Below are 18,711 nucleotides of genomic sequence, written 5' to 3'. Positions count from 1 at the left end.
GAAAATGTTTTTTAATAGTAGGAAATGATTGAAGATGATTGGTTTGTATGAAAAGTTGTGCATAATGATTGGTATGGTAAAAAATAATAAAACTAATGATAAAAAAAATTACAAAAAAATTAAAAATTAAAACTAAAAACTAAAAACTAAAAAATTATATTTTTATTTTCATTTTTATTCTTTTTTTTTAATAATAATAATAATAAAAAGAAATAAAAAAGAAAAAAAAAAAAGAAGAAAATATAGGTATTGCCATCCCTTTGGGAGGGGGGTGGCCTACGAGCCACCCCCATTTTCCTATTTTTATTTGAAATATATATATATATATATATATATATATATATATATTTGCTTTTGGATTTTAGTTATATTTTTCAATTTTTTTTTAAAAAAATTCTATAATGACATGTGGCATGAGTAATATGGACATATCTCGCCCAATGTGGCATTTTTTTAAAGGTTTTAGTAGTTTGAGCCTTTGAGAGACCGAAGTCGGAGTGTTAGCAATTTTTGGGCCTAGACACAATACGGGTGGTAATTTGGGGGACTAAACTGTAATTTTTCTTTAATCTTGATAATGATTGAAATATTCATTGTATACTAATTAAAAATTGAGTATTAAATTTTATGGACTAATGATTTTAATTTATTTTGCTTTATTAAATCTAAGATAAACACGTTTTTTTGTTTTAATTTTATGATTAATTTTAGTTAATTTTATTTAGTAACGAATATTTTTTCGAGTTTAATATAAATTATTTCCTTCTCATTTCTCGTGAAAAATGCCTATTTCATTCTCGTTAAAACTAAATTACTTATCTGCTTTAATTCAAAATTATAAACCGTAATTATCGACATATTCATTTACCACAAATTAATTTGAGCAAGATATATCTAACATAAAATAAAGAAACTAAAAGCAAACAAAAAATCTATGGAAAGGAAAAAGAAACAGATAGGTACATTATGAAGAAAGGTTGGCATTCAGTCAAATGCATAGCTCTATTACCGTTCATGAGCGGTACTGAAAATAAAAAAGGTTCAAGTAGCGATCTCTAGGAATATCCGACATATATTATACAATAAACTGATACCAGTAAAAACAAAATATATGATATGATAAACTACCCTCATTACAAACCAAACCCCTTCAGGCGAAGATGAGAACCAACAAAAACAATAACCCTAACAAACAAAGGACGCAAATCCATGTAATACCACAACATCGCATAATGCCCCCGACAAGCCACGGCATGCCCGATGCGTTGCCCTGCGCATGTATGTGCACAGCGGGGTCCTCGTGTACCGGTTCAACAAAATTTTGCATCAACTCATCTTCCCAGTAGAAACCCCCGGGATGATTCTACAATAATACATTAAAACGGGATGAGACTGCCACTGCGACATACACTTAAACATAAAAATCATTAACATGTAAATGTTGGTTCAATTTGAGGCCAGCGTTTTTTGACGAGTTCATACCTTTCCTAGGGGACACTTGTAGAAACGCAGCATGTAGTTCCTTTCTGTTCTTGAAACGAGGAGTCTCATGGGTCCAGCACCACATGTACAATTCACCTTGACGTCCATGTCTACTTGGTAATGCGTTAAGAAAAATAAGAAGAAAAAAACTTGTAAAACAAAATTAGTACGGGTACAAAATCGTACATAAGAGTATATTTTACTCGAAATTAACCAAACACATGCGTAAAACCACAACCATACGTAATGCATATCCAAAACAAAAATTCACTACTTGTACAATATAATTGCAATTTTTTAAATTTCCCGCATTCTAGTGTCCATGACGGGTATCCCACATTGCTTGTGCAATGCCTTCTCTAAATTGGGCCATTTCAACGGAAGCTGCTTGGGAGAAGTCATAATGTCCTGAATTTGATGGGCCTGCCTCATCGTTGTTGCCATAATCATCTGGGTGCTCACTCATGTCTACCTGATCGACGTCCATTTCCGGTTCTGCTGCATCATTGCCGCTAAAGATTTCATCATTCGGATTGTGTACCCCGACGAAGTTGTGTAGCGTGCAACATGCCAATATAATGCTAGGTTGACGCACCAATAAGTACCCAGGGATGCCATTTAATATACGCCATCTCCTCTTCAATCTAGCGAAGCAGTTCTCGATGATCATTCGCAACGATGAGTGCCTAAAGTTAAATAGTTCCTTGTACCCACGTGGCAACGGCCTGTTGCGATAAGTGTTGAGATGGTACCTCTCCCCTTTATATGGAGGCAAAAAAACCCCGCGTACATGGATACGCTGAATCAGCCACGTAATAGTGCCCTTCATAAATAATGCAATAAAAATGTCAATATAGAAACAGACAGAAGGAAAATGTCTGATGTATACTTAAAGGCATTTTGACTACAAGGTACACACCATCTGTGGGCCACTCAAAACCGTTGTCACCTGTAACAGCATCCTTAAATACGCGACCATCGTTAGTTGTTCCCTCCCAACCAACGTACACGAACGTGAATAACATAGCGAAATCGCATATTGCCATCACGTTGTGTGTGCAATCATTTTTCCGGCCACGAAAGAGGCGTTGGTGCTCGACTAGGACTTCCGCCTTTATGTGTGTGCCATCGATCGCACCAATACAATCCTATCAAAATGTAAGAAATAATAAAAACAATAAATCATAAAACCGGGCATTCTTTATAGTATTTGAAAGGTGACATAAATATAACATTGTTGTGTTACAGAAGGACATGAACTCACCTTGAACCAAGGATAATATTTGGGATCACCGCTTACATGTGGGGCCACCCCAGTCCTGTGACGAACTCTAATGTAAATCCTCGCTAGACGACCCACTGCACCAAGCATCGTCTTGATATGGCGGTTTCTTGTCTCAGTGGAATGTTGAAAGCGATTTGACGCGACCCACTGCCCCTGGCTGTGGCCGATAACCACAAGAAATATAGCCACACTTTTCTCAACCTCAACGTTCCTTGTACTCCTCATGAGTTGGCGCTCCCTCAACTCAGTACACAACGTTATAAACTGGGGTTGCTCCATACGGAACATTTCCTTAAACGGCGTTGGGTTACCGTTCAGCATGCACCTTATATACATGGCCCCTCGTAATGGCAAATTGCGTGCCGGCATTTTGCAGTTTCCATCGTAATCGTCATCGTCATCTGATATGTCTAGCACAGCCAATATCAAATTTATTTCGTCATCAAATTCCTGTTCACTATCCTCATCCATGGCGTCGAAAGGGATGTTAGATCCATCCATCCTACCAACGGACACATTTGAGTTTAATACAGCTTCAAATAATGTGTACAGCATACCAGCAAACACAGATTCAATTCAATTATTGTCACATATGCACACAGTAAAACACATATCACCAATCATTGTCACATACCACATTGCAATAACTAATACCGAAAGTACATTAAACTAACATAATTGGTCCTCAAAGTTAAGTGAAAATAGAAGAACACATTGCATCCCAATATAATTGTCTCATACTTAATACCTAAAATACAAAAAAAACATAAATTACCCTCAAAGTTAAGTACAAATACAAGTAGTTATTTGCAATCTTATCCTGCCTGTCAGTCATCAAGGGGCTTCTGCTTTTTTAGCCAGATCAATCTACGTGCTCTTGTCATGCGGATCCACGCGGCTTGAAGTTGTTCATCCATCAGAGCAACTGTTGCAGCTACGTACACTTCATCACTTACCTCATGCTGCAACTCGTCTAGGAAGTCGAGAGCCCGATCCATCGGGAGTGCGGATCTGGCAGTGCTGTGCTGTTGTGTGGAACTCATATCCGACTGACTCTGCCGAAGCAAGATGTCTTTCCTTGCCTTTGCCATCTCCCTTAACTCATCGTACAAAGCTTTCTTCGAAGCCACCATCTGGCTTTTCGTTTGCTTGGATCCTTTTTTGCCCGAAGATCCTTTTTGTGTAGATCCCATATTGACACCCAGTCCAATATCCCGCGCCAGGTCAGATGGTGTATCCTCCACCATCGGCTCTTTCCCCCTGCGCCTACCTCCACCAGATGAAGGTCCACCGGCCTCATCATCATGAGGACTGTCGAGGTCAACAAATGCCTGTGACGGATAACCTTTTGCTCGACCCGTACGACCAGCCCCACCACTATGCACGTGCATACCCTCCGTCTGCATACGGTGCATGAGATGTTCTTCCTCCTCGGCGTTAGGCGGGGAATGTGCGGAGGATCGGCGGAGAATGCCCGTTGCAGTTGACTGATCGAAAAGGATCCCCAGCTGCTCATAGTTACGGCACCCCTTTGACTTGAAGCATGTGATTCTATCATCGACCTACGAAAACCCGGAAAAGACACTTAGTTTACATTTAGATGTTTTTCATGATTTCTATAAAAGATTGATCACACCGAGGTCATTTGGGATAGAGCATACCATCTTGGCACGCTCCCATTGCGTCAGGGTCCCGCTGACGGTGTTCAATATAGGGTCCCACCCGAAACCGGTTTCATGATTTAACAGGCCTGAGAAGTCTGTGTGGTCTTTACGAAACTTGTTGTACTTCGTCGATAGCTGGCTAGGGGTAAAAACCCTAGTGGCCCTCGCATTCATTTTCTCGGTCAGATCCACCCATGTATTTTTGGTCACGGTCCCTCTGACAATGGTACCGTTATGCAGACATTCTAGAAGAAGTTCGAGCAACAGGTCAGCTTCCTCAGGAGTCCACTCAATTCCCTTTCCTTTTGGCATGGCACCTCGTTTTCTCTAGTATGGAGTGAAAAAGTAGGGCCATTAGTGACAGCGATGCATTGAGGGGGATTAGTGTACTTTTCCCCTTAGGTGTCACTAATTAGAAATTCACAAGTTTGGTATAGTAACAACGTACGGAAAAATTCACAACCAAACGAACATGAAGTTGACAAATTTTTATATAACCCCTCGAACTACCACTTCATTTTCTATATTCCCCCTAATGACAAAGATGCAAATTATGAAAGTATATATATATATATATATATATATATATTTATAGACATAATTGGCATTTACGAGGAACATTGACTATTGAGGGGGACTACTAGTAAAATGTTTTAACAAAATTCGACAATAAGATAAATTACAATTAACTCTCAAAGTAGCAAGTAATTTGTAATGTTGCTTAATTTAAAATTAAATTAATTACAGTCGAGAATTCCAATATATGTCTATGGTGAAAAAGTTATAAACATGCATTAATTTTACACCATACATCGGGAAACAGATTGCGAGGAATACCTTTCGAATATGAGAGGTTTTGAACGAGTCAGGAAAACACTGCTTCTTGCTTCTCGTCGAATATGGCTGTACAAAATGTAGCATGAATTGAAGACATCATTAAATTTGTGCTGTGAGCATGGTAAATCTACAAGCGTAAAAAAAGGAATAATTTTTTCACCCGTTGTAAAGAAATTTGTTTTTGATAATGTGTTGATTAGTTTGTGGTTAGTTTTTTTAATTTGTGCCGGTTTTGTTTTAAAGTTAAAAGTGGTTCTTTTTTTAAAAAAAAAAAATTAAAAAAGATATGAGTGTCTTTTAATTTAATTTGCTTTTCATAAATTTTTGATTACTTTGTGGTTTGTTTTTTTAATTTGTGCCAATTTTGTTATGAAGTTAAGAGTGTTTTAAAGATTTTTTTTTTTTTTTTCAACATATTTGTTACAAATATGAGTGTCTTGTTTATAAATTTGTTTTTGATAATGTTTTGATTAGGGGGTATTATTGTGCCCATTTTCATTTTCATTTTTTTTTTTAAAGATATGAGTGTCTTTTAAATTAATTTGCTTTTCATAAATTTTTGATTACTTTGTGGTTTGTTTTTTTAATTTGTGCCAATTTTGTTATGAAGTTAAGAGTGTTTTAAAGAAATTTTTTTTTTCAACATATTTGTTACAAATATGAGTGTCTTGTTTATAAATTTGTTTTTGATAATGTTTTGATTAGGGGGTATTATTGTGCCCATTTTCATTTTTTGTTTTTATTTTTTTAAAAAAGATATGAGTGTCTTTTAAATTATTTGCTTTTCATAAATTTTTGATTACTTTGTGGTTTGTTTTTTTAATTTGTGCCAATTTTGTTATGAAGTTAAGAGTGTTTTAAAGAATTTTTTTTTTCAACATATTTGTTACAAATATGAGTGTCTTGTTTATAAATTTGTTTTTGATAATGTTTTGATTAGGGGGTATTATTGTGCCCATTTTCATTTTCATTTTTTTTTTTAAAGATATGAGTGTCTTTTAAATTAATTTGCTTTTCATAAATTTTTGATTACTTTGTGGTTTGTTTTTTTAATTTGTGCCAATTTTGTTATGAAGTTAAGAGTGTTTTAAAGAAATTTTTTTTTTCAACATATTTGTTACAAATATGAGTGTCTTGTTTATAAATTTGTTTTTGATAATGTTTTGATTAGGGGGTATTATTGTGCCCATTTTCATTTTTTGTTTTTATTTTTTTAAAAAAAATATGAGTGTCTTTTAAATTATTTGCTTTTCATAAATTTTTGATTACTTTGTGGTTTGTTTTTTTAATTTGTGCCAATTTTGTTATGAAGTTAAGAGTGTTTTAAAGAAATTTTTTTTTTTTCAACATATTTGTTACAAATATGAGTGTCTTGTTTATAAAATTGTTTTTGATAATGTTTTGATTATGGGGTATTATTGTGCCCATTTTCATTTTTTGTTTTTAATTTTTTTTAAAAAAAATATGAGTGTCTTTTCAATTATTTGCTTTTCATAAATTTTTGATTACTTTGTGGTTTTTTTTTTAATTTGTGCCAATTTTGTTACGAAGTTAAGAGTGTTTTAAAGAATTTTTTTTTTCAACATATTTGTTACAAATATGAGTGTCTTGTTTATAAATTTGTTTTTGATAATGTTTTGATTAGGGGGTATTATTGCGCCCATTTTCTTTTTCTTTTTTGTTTTTTTATTTTTTTTTTGTGTATTGCCCAAAAAAAAAAAAAAAAAAGACAAAGCATATGAACAGCATCTATAGTTGTGGACAGTAAAAACAAAGTTACTTTTGTATATTGATCAATGGATCATATTATGCTTTTTTTTTTTTTTTTAGTGTTTACAAAGTGAATTATTAGTTTTTGGTAATGGTTTGATAAGTTTAAAAAAAACTTATGTATGTAATCTTCTTGTTGTTAATTCAAGCCCTCTTCCAAAAAAAAAAAAAAAAAAAACAAACAAACAGATGTTCACATTTTTAAATATGTATTTCTAATTTTCTATATATATATTTTTTACAATTCAATACTTCTTACAGCAGGGTTACGTTATTGGATAGAAATGCAAAATGGGATTGGAAAATACTCGTTTTAGATAAATCATGAAGGCCCATATGAAGAAATGAAATCAAAATGGGGATTTGGCCAACAATGCATCAACGAAAAGGCCAGAGAATATTTTTTCTATTTTATTTTGTGAAGGAAGACAAAAGAGTGATTGAACCAGAGTGTGTTTTCTTTCTGAACCAAAACAAATGGTCATCATGGTGTAAATTTTTGGTCTTGAATTTTTACAATTATTTGGGGTTATTGCTATTCTCACAACAAATGTGGATAGCATGCATGTTTCATTCGGTTGTTTATGCCAATCCATTCGGTGATTCAAAAAAATAATTATACTTAAAAGAAAAAAAAATTAAAATTAAACACACAGATAAACCAAAATTAGAATAACAATTCAAACAATAATAACAGATGCTCAAATTTATGCAGTTACTCAAATATATAATTCAAAATGATCTTAAAAATCCAAACAAACAAACAGGAACAATATTTGAACTTTAAAAACGGAATAACTATTTTAAAAAATAATAACAACATAATAAATCCCCTTAACAGTTCCTGAAATACAAAAAATTATTGTGCAAATTACAAATAAAAAATGAAACAATAATCAACAACAACAAAGTATGAAATTGAAATTAACCCTCCAAGATCGTGTTCTTCGACCGTCCACGTGCACTATCTTCAATGGAGGAGCTGAGTATCGTTCGGTGTTGGAACCAGCTGAGGAAGAATGCTCATCCGGGAAATAAGGCTTCTCTAAAGACATTGAGGTTCTACTTTTGATGCAAGATCTTATAGCCAATTTCCGTTTACTGTGCGAGGCCTTCAGTCACAACACAAAGTCCAAAAATGGTTAGGTTCAGGTCTAATAAATAAAATAAAAGCAAATAAGCCAAAATCACCTACCTATCTGATGGGTGAAAGACCCCAATCGTATTGCCAACGAATATTGCTGCAACGAACGAAAGGTGGTGATGGAAGCTGAAAAGCACCCTGACACGTTGCTTTTCAAGCAAAAGCTTCAATTGCCATTCCAAGAAAAAGCAGACGTAATATTCGCAATCTCATCACTACACAGCAGGTTCAGAGTAGCATATATGCTACAAGAGGAAAATAATAGCACATGAGCTCAGTTACAATCAAAATTACTACACAAATACAAGATTGGCCGTTGATTGCAACGAATTTTTCGAGATTATCTGATCTCGATGACCCAATAGATAAAATAAAAAAAGAACAAGGCTTGGATTGTGTACACTTACAGCGGCAGATCTAATGAGTTTGCACACCCAAATTATTTCCTTTTTCTCCTACTACAGCCTCGGTGGTGGGTACCAGCTTCTGCACCTAGCCTTACATCTCTGGGACTCCATCGTCTTCCATCTCTAGGAAGAGGAATGGAAGGGTTTTTTTTCAAAAAAAGCTGTAAAAATATATGGATGGGTTTTAAAAAATATTAAAATAAGAGAAATTGTAGAACTTGCAGTGAAGTGTGCTGTAGCTTTATGGGGGAAGAAGAAGAAGGCAAATATGAAAATGGGATTCTGCAGAAATAGATGGGTTTTTTTTCAAAATAAACCAAAGAAAGATATGGATGGGTTTTAAAAAATATTAAAATAAGAGAAATTGTAGAACCTGTAGTGAAGTGTGCTGTAGCTTGATGGGGGAAGAAGAAGAAGGCAAATATGAAACTGAGATTCCGCAGGAATGGATGAGTTTTAAAAAAATATTAAAATAAGAGAAATTGTAGAATTTGCAATGAAGTTTGCTGTAGCTTGATGGGGGAAGAAGAAGAAGGCAAATAGGAAAAATGGCTACAGGAAAATGGTGCATCGCAGCTGCAGGAAAGTGGAAACATGGGGAAAAGGAGAAAGGCTCTGCAACGTGACAGCTACAAGGTAAAGGTGCTGAAACGTCTTCAGAAAATCTGACTGCTGGCTCGAAATTCACGCGTCCAACCTCGAAATACAAACTTCATTCAAACAATATTCAAGTGGACATCGGATCTTATTCAACTTGATTTCGGGTCCGGGTTTTTGAATAAAAACCCGGTTGGAATATTGAAAAACAATACCAACCAAACACACCATATATCTTCAGATAAAATAGGGGTTAACAAGATTTTATCTCCAAAACAATGTCGGATTTCTACTTCGAATCTAAGTTGTGTTATCTTTTCTATTTAAACGGTGATCATTAATAAAAAAAAAATAAAAAATAAAAAAATAGTAAGTAGAATTAATTACAAAATTTGTGTTTGAAAATGTTTAGGTTTCTTTAAAATCTAAGGTTTAAATTCACTCAGAATCCAAACAATCTATATTATTATTCACATAACAGAGACCTACTAATTTGAGACATAACAGAGACCTACTAATTTAAATAGGAGTTTAATTCTTAAGTCGCTAATTTGAGTAAGAATTTAATTCTTAAGTCGGGTAGGAGTTTATTTATTCAGATAAAATAGGGGTTAACAAGATTTTAGCTCCAATATAATGTAGGAGTTCTACTCTGAGTCTAAGTTGTGTTATCTTTTCTATTTAAATGGTGATCATTAATAAAAAAAAAAAAAAAAAAAAAAAAAAAAAAAAAAAGTAAGTAGAAGTAATTACAAAATTTATGTTTGAAAAGGTTTAGATTTCTTTAAAATCTAAGTTTTAAATTAATTCAAAATCTAAACAATCTATATCATTTTTCACATAACTGAGACCTACTAATTTGAGTAGGAGTTTTAATTCTTAAGTCGCTTTATCTCCAAAACGATGTAGGAGTTCTATTCCAAGTCTAAGTTGTATTATCTTTTCTATTTAAATGGTGATCATTAATAAAAAAGTAAGTAGAAGTAATTACAAAATTTGTGTTTGAAAATGTTTAAGTTTCTTTAAAATCTAAGGTTTAAATTCATTCAGAATCTAAACAATCTATCTCATTATTCATATAACAGAGACTTACTAATTTGAGTAGGAGTTTAATTCTTAAGTCGGGTAGGAGTTTATATTTTCAAATAAAATAGGAATTAACAAGGCTTTATCTCCAAAACAATGTCTCTGACTAATTTGAGTAAGAGTTTAATTCTTAAGCCCTTCAGATAAAATAGGAGTTAACAAGGTTTTATCTCAAAAACAATGTAATGTAGAATTTATACTTTGAGTCTAAGTCGTGTTATCTTTTCGATCTATTTAAATAGTGATCATTAATAAAAAAAAAGTAAGTAAAAATAACTACAAAATTTGTCTTTGAAAACGTTTAGATTTCTTTAAAATCTAAGGTTTAAATTCATTCAGAATCTAAACAATCTATCTCATTATTCATATAACAGAGACCTACTAATTTGAGTAGGAGTTTAATTCTTAAGTCGGGTATGAGGGTAGAAGTTTATATCTTCAAATAAAATAGGAATTCACAAGACTTTATTGTTTATATCTTCATATAAAATAGGGGTTAACAAGGTTTTATCTCAAAAACAATGTAGGAGTTGTACTCTGAGTCTAAACTGTGTTATCTTTTCGATCTATTTAAATGGTGGTCATTAATAAAAAAGTAAGTAGAAGTAATTATAAAATTTTAGTTTGAAAAGTTTAGGTTTCTTTAAAATCTAAAGTTTAAATTCATTCAGAATGTAAACAATCTATCTCATTATTCACAGAACAGATTCAACAGATTCTTACTAATTTGAATAGGAGTTTAGTTCTTAAGTCGTGTAGGAGTTTATATCTTTAGATAAAATAGGGGTTAACAAGACTTTATCTCTAAAACAATGTCGGAGTTCTACTCCGAATCTAAATTGTGTTATCTTTTCTATTTAAATGGTAATTATTGATAAAAACAAATATTAAGTAGAATTAATTACAAAATTTGCATTTTAAAATGTTTAGATTTCTTTAAAATTTAAGGTTTAAATTCACTAAGAATCCAAACAATCTATCTCATTATTCACATAACAGAGACCTACTAATTTGAGACATAACAGAGACCTACTAATTTGAGTAGGAGTTTAATTCTTAAGTCGGGTAGAAGTTTATATCTTCCGATAAAATAGGGGTTAACAAGACTTTATCTCCAAAACAATGTAGGAGCTCTACTAAAGTAAGTAAAAGTAATTACAAAATTTGTGTTTAAAAATGTTTAGGTTTCTTTAAAATCTAAGGTTTAAATTCATTCATAATCTAAACAATCTATTTCATTATTCACATAACTGAGACCTACTAATTTGAGTAGGAATTTAACTCTTATGTCGCTTTATCTCCAAAACAATGTAGGAGTTCTACTCAAAGTCTAAGTTGTGTTATCTTTTCTATTTAAATTGTGATCATTAATAAAAAAAGTAAGTAGAAGTAATTACAAAATTTGTGTTTGAAAAGATTCGGGTTTCTTTAAAATCTAAGGTTTAAATTCATTTAGAATCTAAAAAATCTATCTCATTATTCATATAACATAGACCTACTAAATTGAGTAGGAGTTTAATTCTTAAGTCGAGTAGGAGTTTATATCTTCAGATAAAATAGGGGTTAACAAAGCTTTATCTCCAAAACAATGTAGGAGTTTCGACTAATTTGAGTAGGATAGGAGTTTATATCTTCAGATAAAATATGGGTTAACAAGGCTTTTATCTCCGACTAATTTGAGTAGGAGTTTAATTATTAAGTCGTGTATGAGTTTATATCTTCAGATAAAATAGGGGTTAACAAGACTCTATCTCAAAAACAATGTAGTAGTTATACTCTGAGTCTAAGGTTTGTTATCTTTCTATTTAAATGGTGATCATTAATAAAAAAAAAAAAGTAATTTAAAGTAATTACAAAATTTGTGTTTGAAAAGGTTTAAGTTTCTTTAAAATCTAAGTTTTAAATTCATTTAGAATCTAAATAATCTATCTCATTATTCACATAACAGAGACTTACTGATTAGAGTAGGAGTTTAATTCTTAAGTGGGGTAGGAGTTTATATCTTTAGATAAAATAGGGTTAACAAGGCTTTATCTCCAAAACAATGTATTAGTTTTACTCCAAGTCTAAGTTGTGTTATCTTTTCTATCTAAATGGTGATCATTAATAAAAAAATAAGTAGAAGTAATTACAAAATTTGTGTTTGAAAATGTTTAAGTTTCTTTAAAATTTTAGGTTTAAATTCATTCAGAATCTAAACAATTTATCTCATTATTCACATAACAGAGACCTACTACTCAAGAAACACTATTTATAAAGATGATGGAGTAGCTGTCTCTTCTTTTTGTGTTTGCACGTGAACGTGGTATTAATATTAATATTAGAGGTTTTTTTCTTGTTTTTATTTTGTGTTATCACTTGTCATAATCGGTTTATTAAGAGTACTCAATTTGCTAACAAGCACAAAGATAAAGCAACGTAAGATAGTGGCACTGGCCTCTTTCAATTAGAACTCTAGACTCAAACTCGTTTTTCTTTTTTCTTTTTTCAAAAATAAAATTATAAAATAATCTTTAATCGCATAAATCAATCAATTTTGTCGTGCCTCCATCTTTACAAGGCCATTTGGATGCTCCCTTTTCAAATTTCCATAATTTTAATACGGACTATATTTACAATGATGGAGAGCCAGCAGGAGTTGTGACCCCTGCAATTGATTTTTTTTTTTAAAAAAAAAAAATTATTTTATAAGAAATTTTGTTAAGTAATTGATCCATGCTTCCATTAATATCTCAACAAGAGCTCGCCAAAATTGAGATCTTAACAAAACAAGAAATGATATACATACATATCTTGCACTTCTCATTTTCAAATCTACCATTGGATTTATGGGACCTACAAATTCAATGTTGGATTTGAAACTTTGTTGTATAGAGATGTATATGGGATGTATACAGTGGCAAAGCCACGTTAAGGCTAGTAGGGGTTGTGGCCCCTGCAATTGGTTTTTTTAAAAATATTTTATAAGAAAAATTGTTATGTAATTTATCCACGCCCTCATACACGGTTTCTTATTGGATTTTTTTTATTAGCCACGTAGGAAATTGAAATGTATGAACCTCTTTCAAATTGCATCCTTATGTATTTGTTTTTTTAGTTTTCTCTCATGGATTTTTTTTTTTTTTTGCCACGTAGACTTATCTTCCAAAAGTAAGTACTTTTTTTTCTTTAGTTTTAGTTTTCTATTCTAAATTGCATCAGTGACTTTCAAATTGTAGTTGTTTTTATTTTTTTATTTATAAGTTCTACTATTATTTATATTATAAGATTTTTATTATTATTATTTTTATTTTTTATTATTGTTGTTTCTTTTTGTTTTAAATTTATTTCAATTACTAAATTGTTGCACCATAAATTAGTTAGTTTGTCCATTTTGAATATATCATTTGTAAGAAAATTGAAAATATGATTGGAAGTGTAATGGTCGTCTCTGCAATGTTGCCCTTTAGTTCATATTCATTTTAAGATCTTGATAGTGCTTCATATTGAGTCAATATTATGTGACATTTTTACTAGTATTTACTTATTCTTAATTTCTTTATGAGTCTTTTATAGACCTTTTATGTTATATAGTTTAGCTTGTAGTTTGTTAGTTGTGAAAATGAGAATGAACTTTAATTCAAATTCTATACTTGATAATTTTAGTTATTTACAAAACTAAAGGCTGAATATATCAATTGTTACACGCACGAGATTGTGTTTATTATATTTTTTTTTTGTGTACAGTAAAAATATAGAACACAAAGAAAGAAAAAAAAAAGAAACCCGACCCTCTTAAAGATAAATTTCAGGCTCCGCCATTGTAGATTAGGAAAAATTATACTTTTATCTTCAAAACTGACTCTTTATTTACACTTCGACCTCTAAACTATGACTCACCATAACTAACAAAGTATGAAAATGTTTTGTAATGCTGTAATGGGTTTTTCTTGGTTTATATATATTTTGGTGTTTTGTATATGGAAATACGACTGAAATGAATATTTAGTGAAATATATACTAAAGATGATGGATTGATGATGGAAAATACTAGACAAACTTGTATTGAAATGATAAGAGCATATTCGAGAGTGCTCAATCTCCAAGGAATTTCTAGTGACAAATTTCGGACATAATTCTTTTCTCTCCCCCTATTCTCTACTGATTGGGTTGTTCTTATAAATTGAATTAGTTGCCAGCAGAATGTTGCCAGCTAATCTTTTAGATTCTTCTGTTATTGCCACGTCATCATTTTCCTCCTCCTTATCTGGTCCTACTTAATTTTTTATCTTAGTTACAATGAGGCCTAACACTTCAACAAAATTACAAAGTAAAAAGCTCATCAAAACTAACTTATTTACAAGAAAAGCCCATCAGATAAAATGCTCACTAACCAAATTAACCTGGTAAAGGCCCACTATATTTGATCCCTTAGAAATGCCCAACCCAACATGCCAATCATGTATCAAACCGCTCTCACATATTTTGTTTGTAGGTGTGAACCCACATTGGTCATCCCCTATCTGCCTCCCTTGCATTACAATTTTTTTTTTTTTTTTTTTTTTTCAGTACAGTTTCATAACGAGGGTAATTTGGTAAGTTCCAAATAACTGAGATGCGTGTGTTAGTCACGTGCGACATTTTCCTCAATGCTAAAGGCCATATCTAACCGAGCGGTAATTCGGAATATTTTGATATAGGTCCAAATTACAATGAGTCTTAGTTTAGAAATCAAAGGATATATAGGGCATAAGTTTGGGGGTAAAGTTTAATTTACCCTTAAACAGATATGTATTAAAAAAAGAGAGGGGGGGTATAGCTAAATCTTCCTTTTCTTTAAATATTTCATATTTTACATTCTGATCAGATAAGGTTTCTTTCCCACTCCATTTTGGAGTTTGTTGCAGAGATGGATAATAGATCAGGGCGGCCTCAGGGTATTTTTGGGAGCACTTATCCAAGGGGTATCCGCAATGGCAAATCTCCATAAAGCATTGACATGCTCAGGCAAAGCATATTCAATACCAACACGTGGACCTATCAGTATCTTTTCAGGCTCTGGACCATCCAAGAGTTCTAAACCACCTGCACCACACCCTCTATTCATTTCAGAGATACATACAGTCCATTAGTCAAGTTCAAAGCTCAAAAGGTACAATCGGTGAGCTTACCAGGAGCATAGAGGCAATGGTTTGACCATTCTGTTGACAGACCTAGTGCTTGACCAATCTAAAATGGGAAAATATAAATATTAAGCAATTGATAAAGCAGTATATAAAGTCCTCAAAACTAATTCAGTGACCTTTAAGAACATGTCATGGCAGCCAAACAGCTTTAAAAAATGTAGTTATGTTATTTTGCAATTTCTGTATAAACTCATACTACCGAGTACAGCCTCTCATGTTTAAGAAGAGCAAAGCATTACTGGCAGCTATTACTATGGCTCCAGACTCATTCAACCAATAAAAGAGAGAAACTTCCAAATACTCATCATATTATGCGTAACAATAAAGTACATTGATAATCATATTTGTCAATCTCAGCTACAAATCTGAGGGTAATTTCAGCAGTTGGGAACTGCTTAAATTATATAAACCATTCAGTTTAAATAACATGGTGAAACTAATATTTGAGAAGTTGCAAGCAAAAGGGCCAGAACCACTTGATTAACAAAAGTTAAAAAAGTAAAAAGATAAAGAAGCTTATAAACATCCCAATCTAGCCATCTTGGATGGCAATTTTTGCTCAAATAGCCATCTTGTAAAACACAGCTGCTCAATGGCAGTGTGAATATAGAGATCAGTGTTAACATTACACTTCTTCTGAATATTACTTTTGTCAGTTTCATTTCTCAGCCAAACTCTCCAGCCTTTTGCCCCTTCTATATCAGAAAAACGTTTGGCAATTTCATTAGAGATGATTGGTCATACACATAACTAAAGGCATTGATTAAATACATCATATTTACTGAAAGAAAGTATTGTACAAGGAATTGCATATAAGAAAAGTTAATAATCAGAATACCTACTTACAATCACATTATAATAATCTGACACATTGGAGTGTTACAATTCAAAGATTTTCTCTAATTAATAAGGCGCATTTTCTACCAATAATCAGACAGAGTTAATTGCAGATTCCATACGCATTTAATGCCAAATATATGTATTCACAGATTTTCACATATATTGACTTAACAGTACTCCACTGACTGATCCACAAGGCAAGAGCAAATATTAGCCTTTATTTCAATCTTGTTACCTGTTAAATAAAATATACAAAAACAACAGTACTAAATAGAGAGAGAGAAAAAGAAAAAAAGAAAAAAAAAAAAAAAAAAAAAAAAAAGGGGGTAAAAAAAACTGACCTTTCCAGGTCCAGTAAGTAGAACAGGCTTGTCAGTTTTCTGACCTCGACGGTGCTGAATGGTGTCCAATCCTGTGATGTTATTAATGATGATAAAGATTCCCTTTTAGAAGTAGTAGCAAGATCTTTTTGCAAGAAAAGATAGACGGCATAAGGATAGAACAAAGGTCCCTGTGCAAGTTTATGCAATGTACAGCCAAGGAACAAAAGAGAGAAGAAAAATTAAAAAGAAAAAAAAGGTAGTTAAACAGCTGAAATCCAAGTAACAAGGATATTAATAACTGTTTTGTTTTCTCCTCTACAATTCTAAAATCTCCATATTGTTGCAAAGTGTTGCAGCACAAGTCTCATTCCAAAAGTTGAAGCTTCAATTAGGATTCAGGTAATAAAATTCTTTCCTCCCATGTAAATTTTATTCGGAAAAACACCACCACGATTAATTTGGTTACTTTCTACAGTACGTGAACAAGGCTTTTAAGCAGCCAAACCAACTCTTCATATAATCTCTCTTTTAATGTATTTCTTTATCAATTTAGTATGGAAAATAACTAAAAGATTTGGGTAATCATCTCCACATAATTGGGATGCGTATTTGTGAGTATTTGATCAATTTCTGTCAGAGTTTCACATGTGATGAAATCTCACATCGAGTAATAACAACAAAAGTAAGTGGTTAATATAACATTCTTAACCGAAACCTGTAGAGTTTAACTTTTGGATTGATCTAGTATCCCAACATTCGTATCATCTTCTCACTTAAGAGTTCCCCAACTTTTGTTTCATTGCCTAACAAGTGGTATACAAACCAGGCTTCATGTTGGATGGTCTGTTTGCTAATCCTTTTTCCCTTTCTTTTTTTCTTTAAAAAGTCAAAAAACATTATAAAAACAGCTTTCCTCACAAAACACTCACAAAAAACTAAAAACTACTTTTACCTTTACGTCACATAACACGCACAAAAAAAAAAAAAAAAAAAAAAAAAACACTTAAAAAGGTTTATCAAACACTACATGTTGGAGTTATGTAGGGTTCTTGATCTTCTTACCCAGTTGACAACACCCTAAGGTGGCTGACGCTCTAACAATTTCCTAATTGGGTTGGTGGGTTTCAAATTTGTCTTGAGGGTGACCATAGGAGGGCATGATCTTTGCCTACCAAGACGCAATCGGCTAAAAGTGTACTACAAATACTAGCGGTGATAGAATAGATGATTACAACAACACAAGCGTAAACCTAGCTAATAATAATAAAGCTACATAGCTTTGAAAAAGATTACCACTTATGGGAGCACAAGAACGGATTAAGACAGCAGCCCCAACTCCTTCCTTGTCAGCCACAACATTCAGCATTGTATGGAGACCATAGCACAGATAAACATATGCATGCCCTCCGCGTCCAAACTACAAACAACATTTACAATTTACAAGAATTACACAGAAGAAAAAAAGGAGCTTGGAATTTTTAGTCAATGCAGAATGTTCTGGGAAGTGTGCTCTTACAACTGGGGCTGTTCTCGCTGTAATTCCAAATCGACCGTGACATGCCGAATCGTTTGGTCGGTAAGCTTCGACCTGTCATGTACTCACGAATGTATTATGTATATTACGTTGTATCGAAACATTGCTTCAATTTTCCCAAAAAAAAAAGGCAAAATGGTATGACAGAGTGAGTTTTCCAACGTTTTCTCGGAAAACAAACGGAAGTCAAGAAAAGAAAATTACCTCGGTGATCCGAAGAACAACGTCGTCCCTCCTGAGATGCTTGCCGAGCAATCGTGGCGCGAGATCGAGAGCGTCGATCAGACAGAACTCGGGAGACAGGATTGTCATTCTGTCAAAAGAGAGGTCTGGGATTGGAAACGTGTTCAATTTGGGTTTGGGTTTGGGTTTGACCCGAATGCTCAGTGTTTTGGAGGGGTGATTCGGCCGGGTTTCGTGGTCAACGACGTCGTCCCCGGCTTCGCTCGTCGAAATCGGTCGCTTGGGTTTCGCCACTCGTTTGAAACGCTGCGTTTTGTTCATCTCGTGGCCGTGGAAGCCAAGGGGAGCTGTTGGACGAAGAGAGGAGTGGACTGGGTACTTGGTCTGTGAGGGA

General features: G+C 33.0%; 2 protein-coding genes across 3 annotated transcripts; both read right to left on the bottom strand.

The window, feature by feature from the left end:
- Positions 1-1,795: 1,795 nt before the first annotated feature.
- Positions 1,796-3,322, bottom strand: LOC133873205 (uncharacterized). The gene is made up of 3 exons (XM_062310936.1): positions 2,747-3,322; positions 2,391-2,630; positions 1,796-2,305 (listed from the first exon to the last, which is right to left on the bottom strand). The coding sequence occupies exons 1-3, from the start codon at positions 3,320-3,322 to the stop codon at positions 1,796-1,798; spliced, it is 1,326 nt and encodes a 441-aa protein (XP_062166920.1).
- Positions 3,323-14,913: 11,591 nt separating this feature from the next.
- LOC133873767 (DNA-3-methyladenine glycosylase) lies at positions 14,914-18,711 on the bottom strand. 2 transcript variants are annotated; one of them, XM_062311521.1, is made up of 6 exons: positions 18,339-18,711; positions 18,117-18,188; positions 17,894-18,017; positions 16,619-16,689; positions 15,423-15,480; positions 14,914-15,336 (listed from the first exon to the last, which is right to left on the bottom strand). In XM_062311521.1, the coding sequence occupies exons 1-6, from the start codon at positions 18,636-18,638 to the stop codon at positions 15,173-15,175; spliced, it is 789 nt and encodes a 262-aa protein (XP_062167505.1). In that variant the 5' UTR covers positions 18,639-18,711; the 3' UTR covers positions 14,914-15,172. The 2 variants fall into 2 exon arrangements, with proteins under 2 accessions (XP_062167505.1, XP_062167507.1); XM_062311523.1 differs by having other exon boundaries at positions 15,213-15,350.

This window comes from Alnus glutinosa, chromosome 7 (assembly GCF_958979055.1).
Source record: "Alnus glutinosa chromosome 7, dhAlnGlut1.1, whole genome shotgun sequence".
Lineage (NCBI taxonomy): Eukaryota > Viridiplantae > Streptophyta > Magnoliopsida > Fagales > Betulaceae > Alnus > Alnus glutinosa.
The sequence above is the reverse complement of the archived record's forward strand: the minus strand, read 5'-3'. Positions and strand labels throughout refer to the sequence as shown.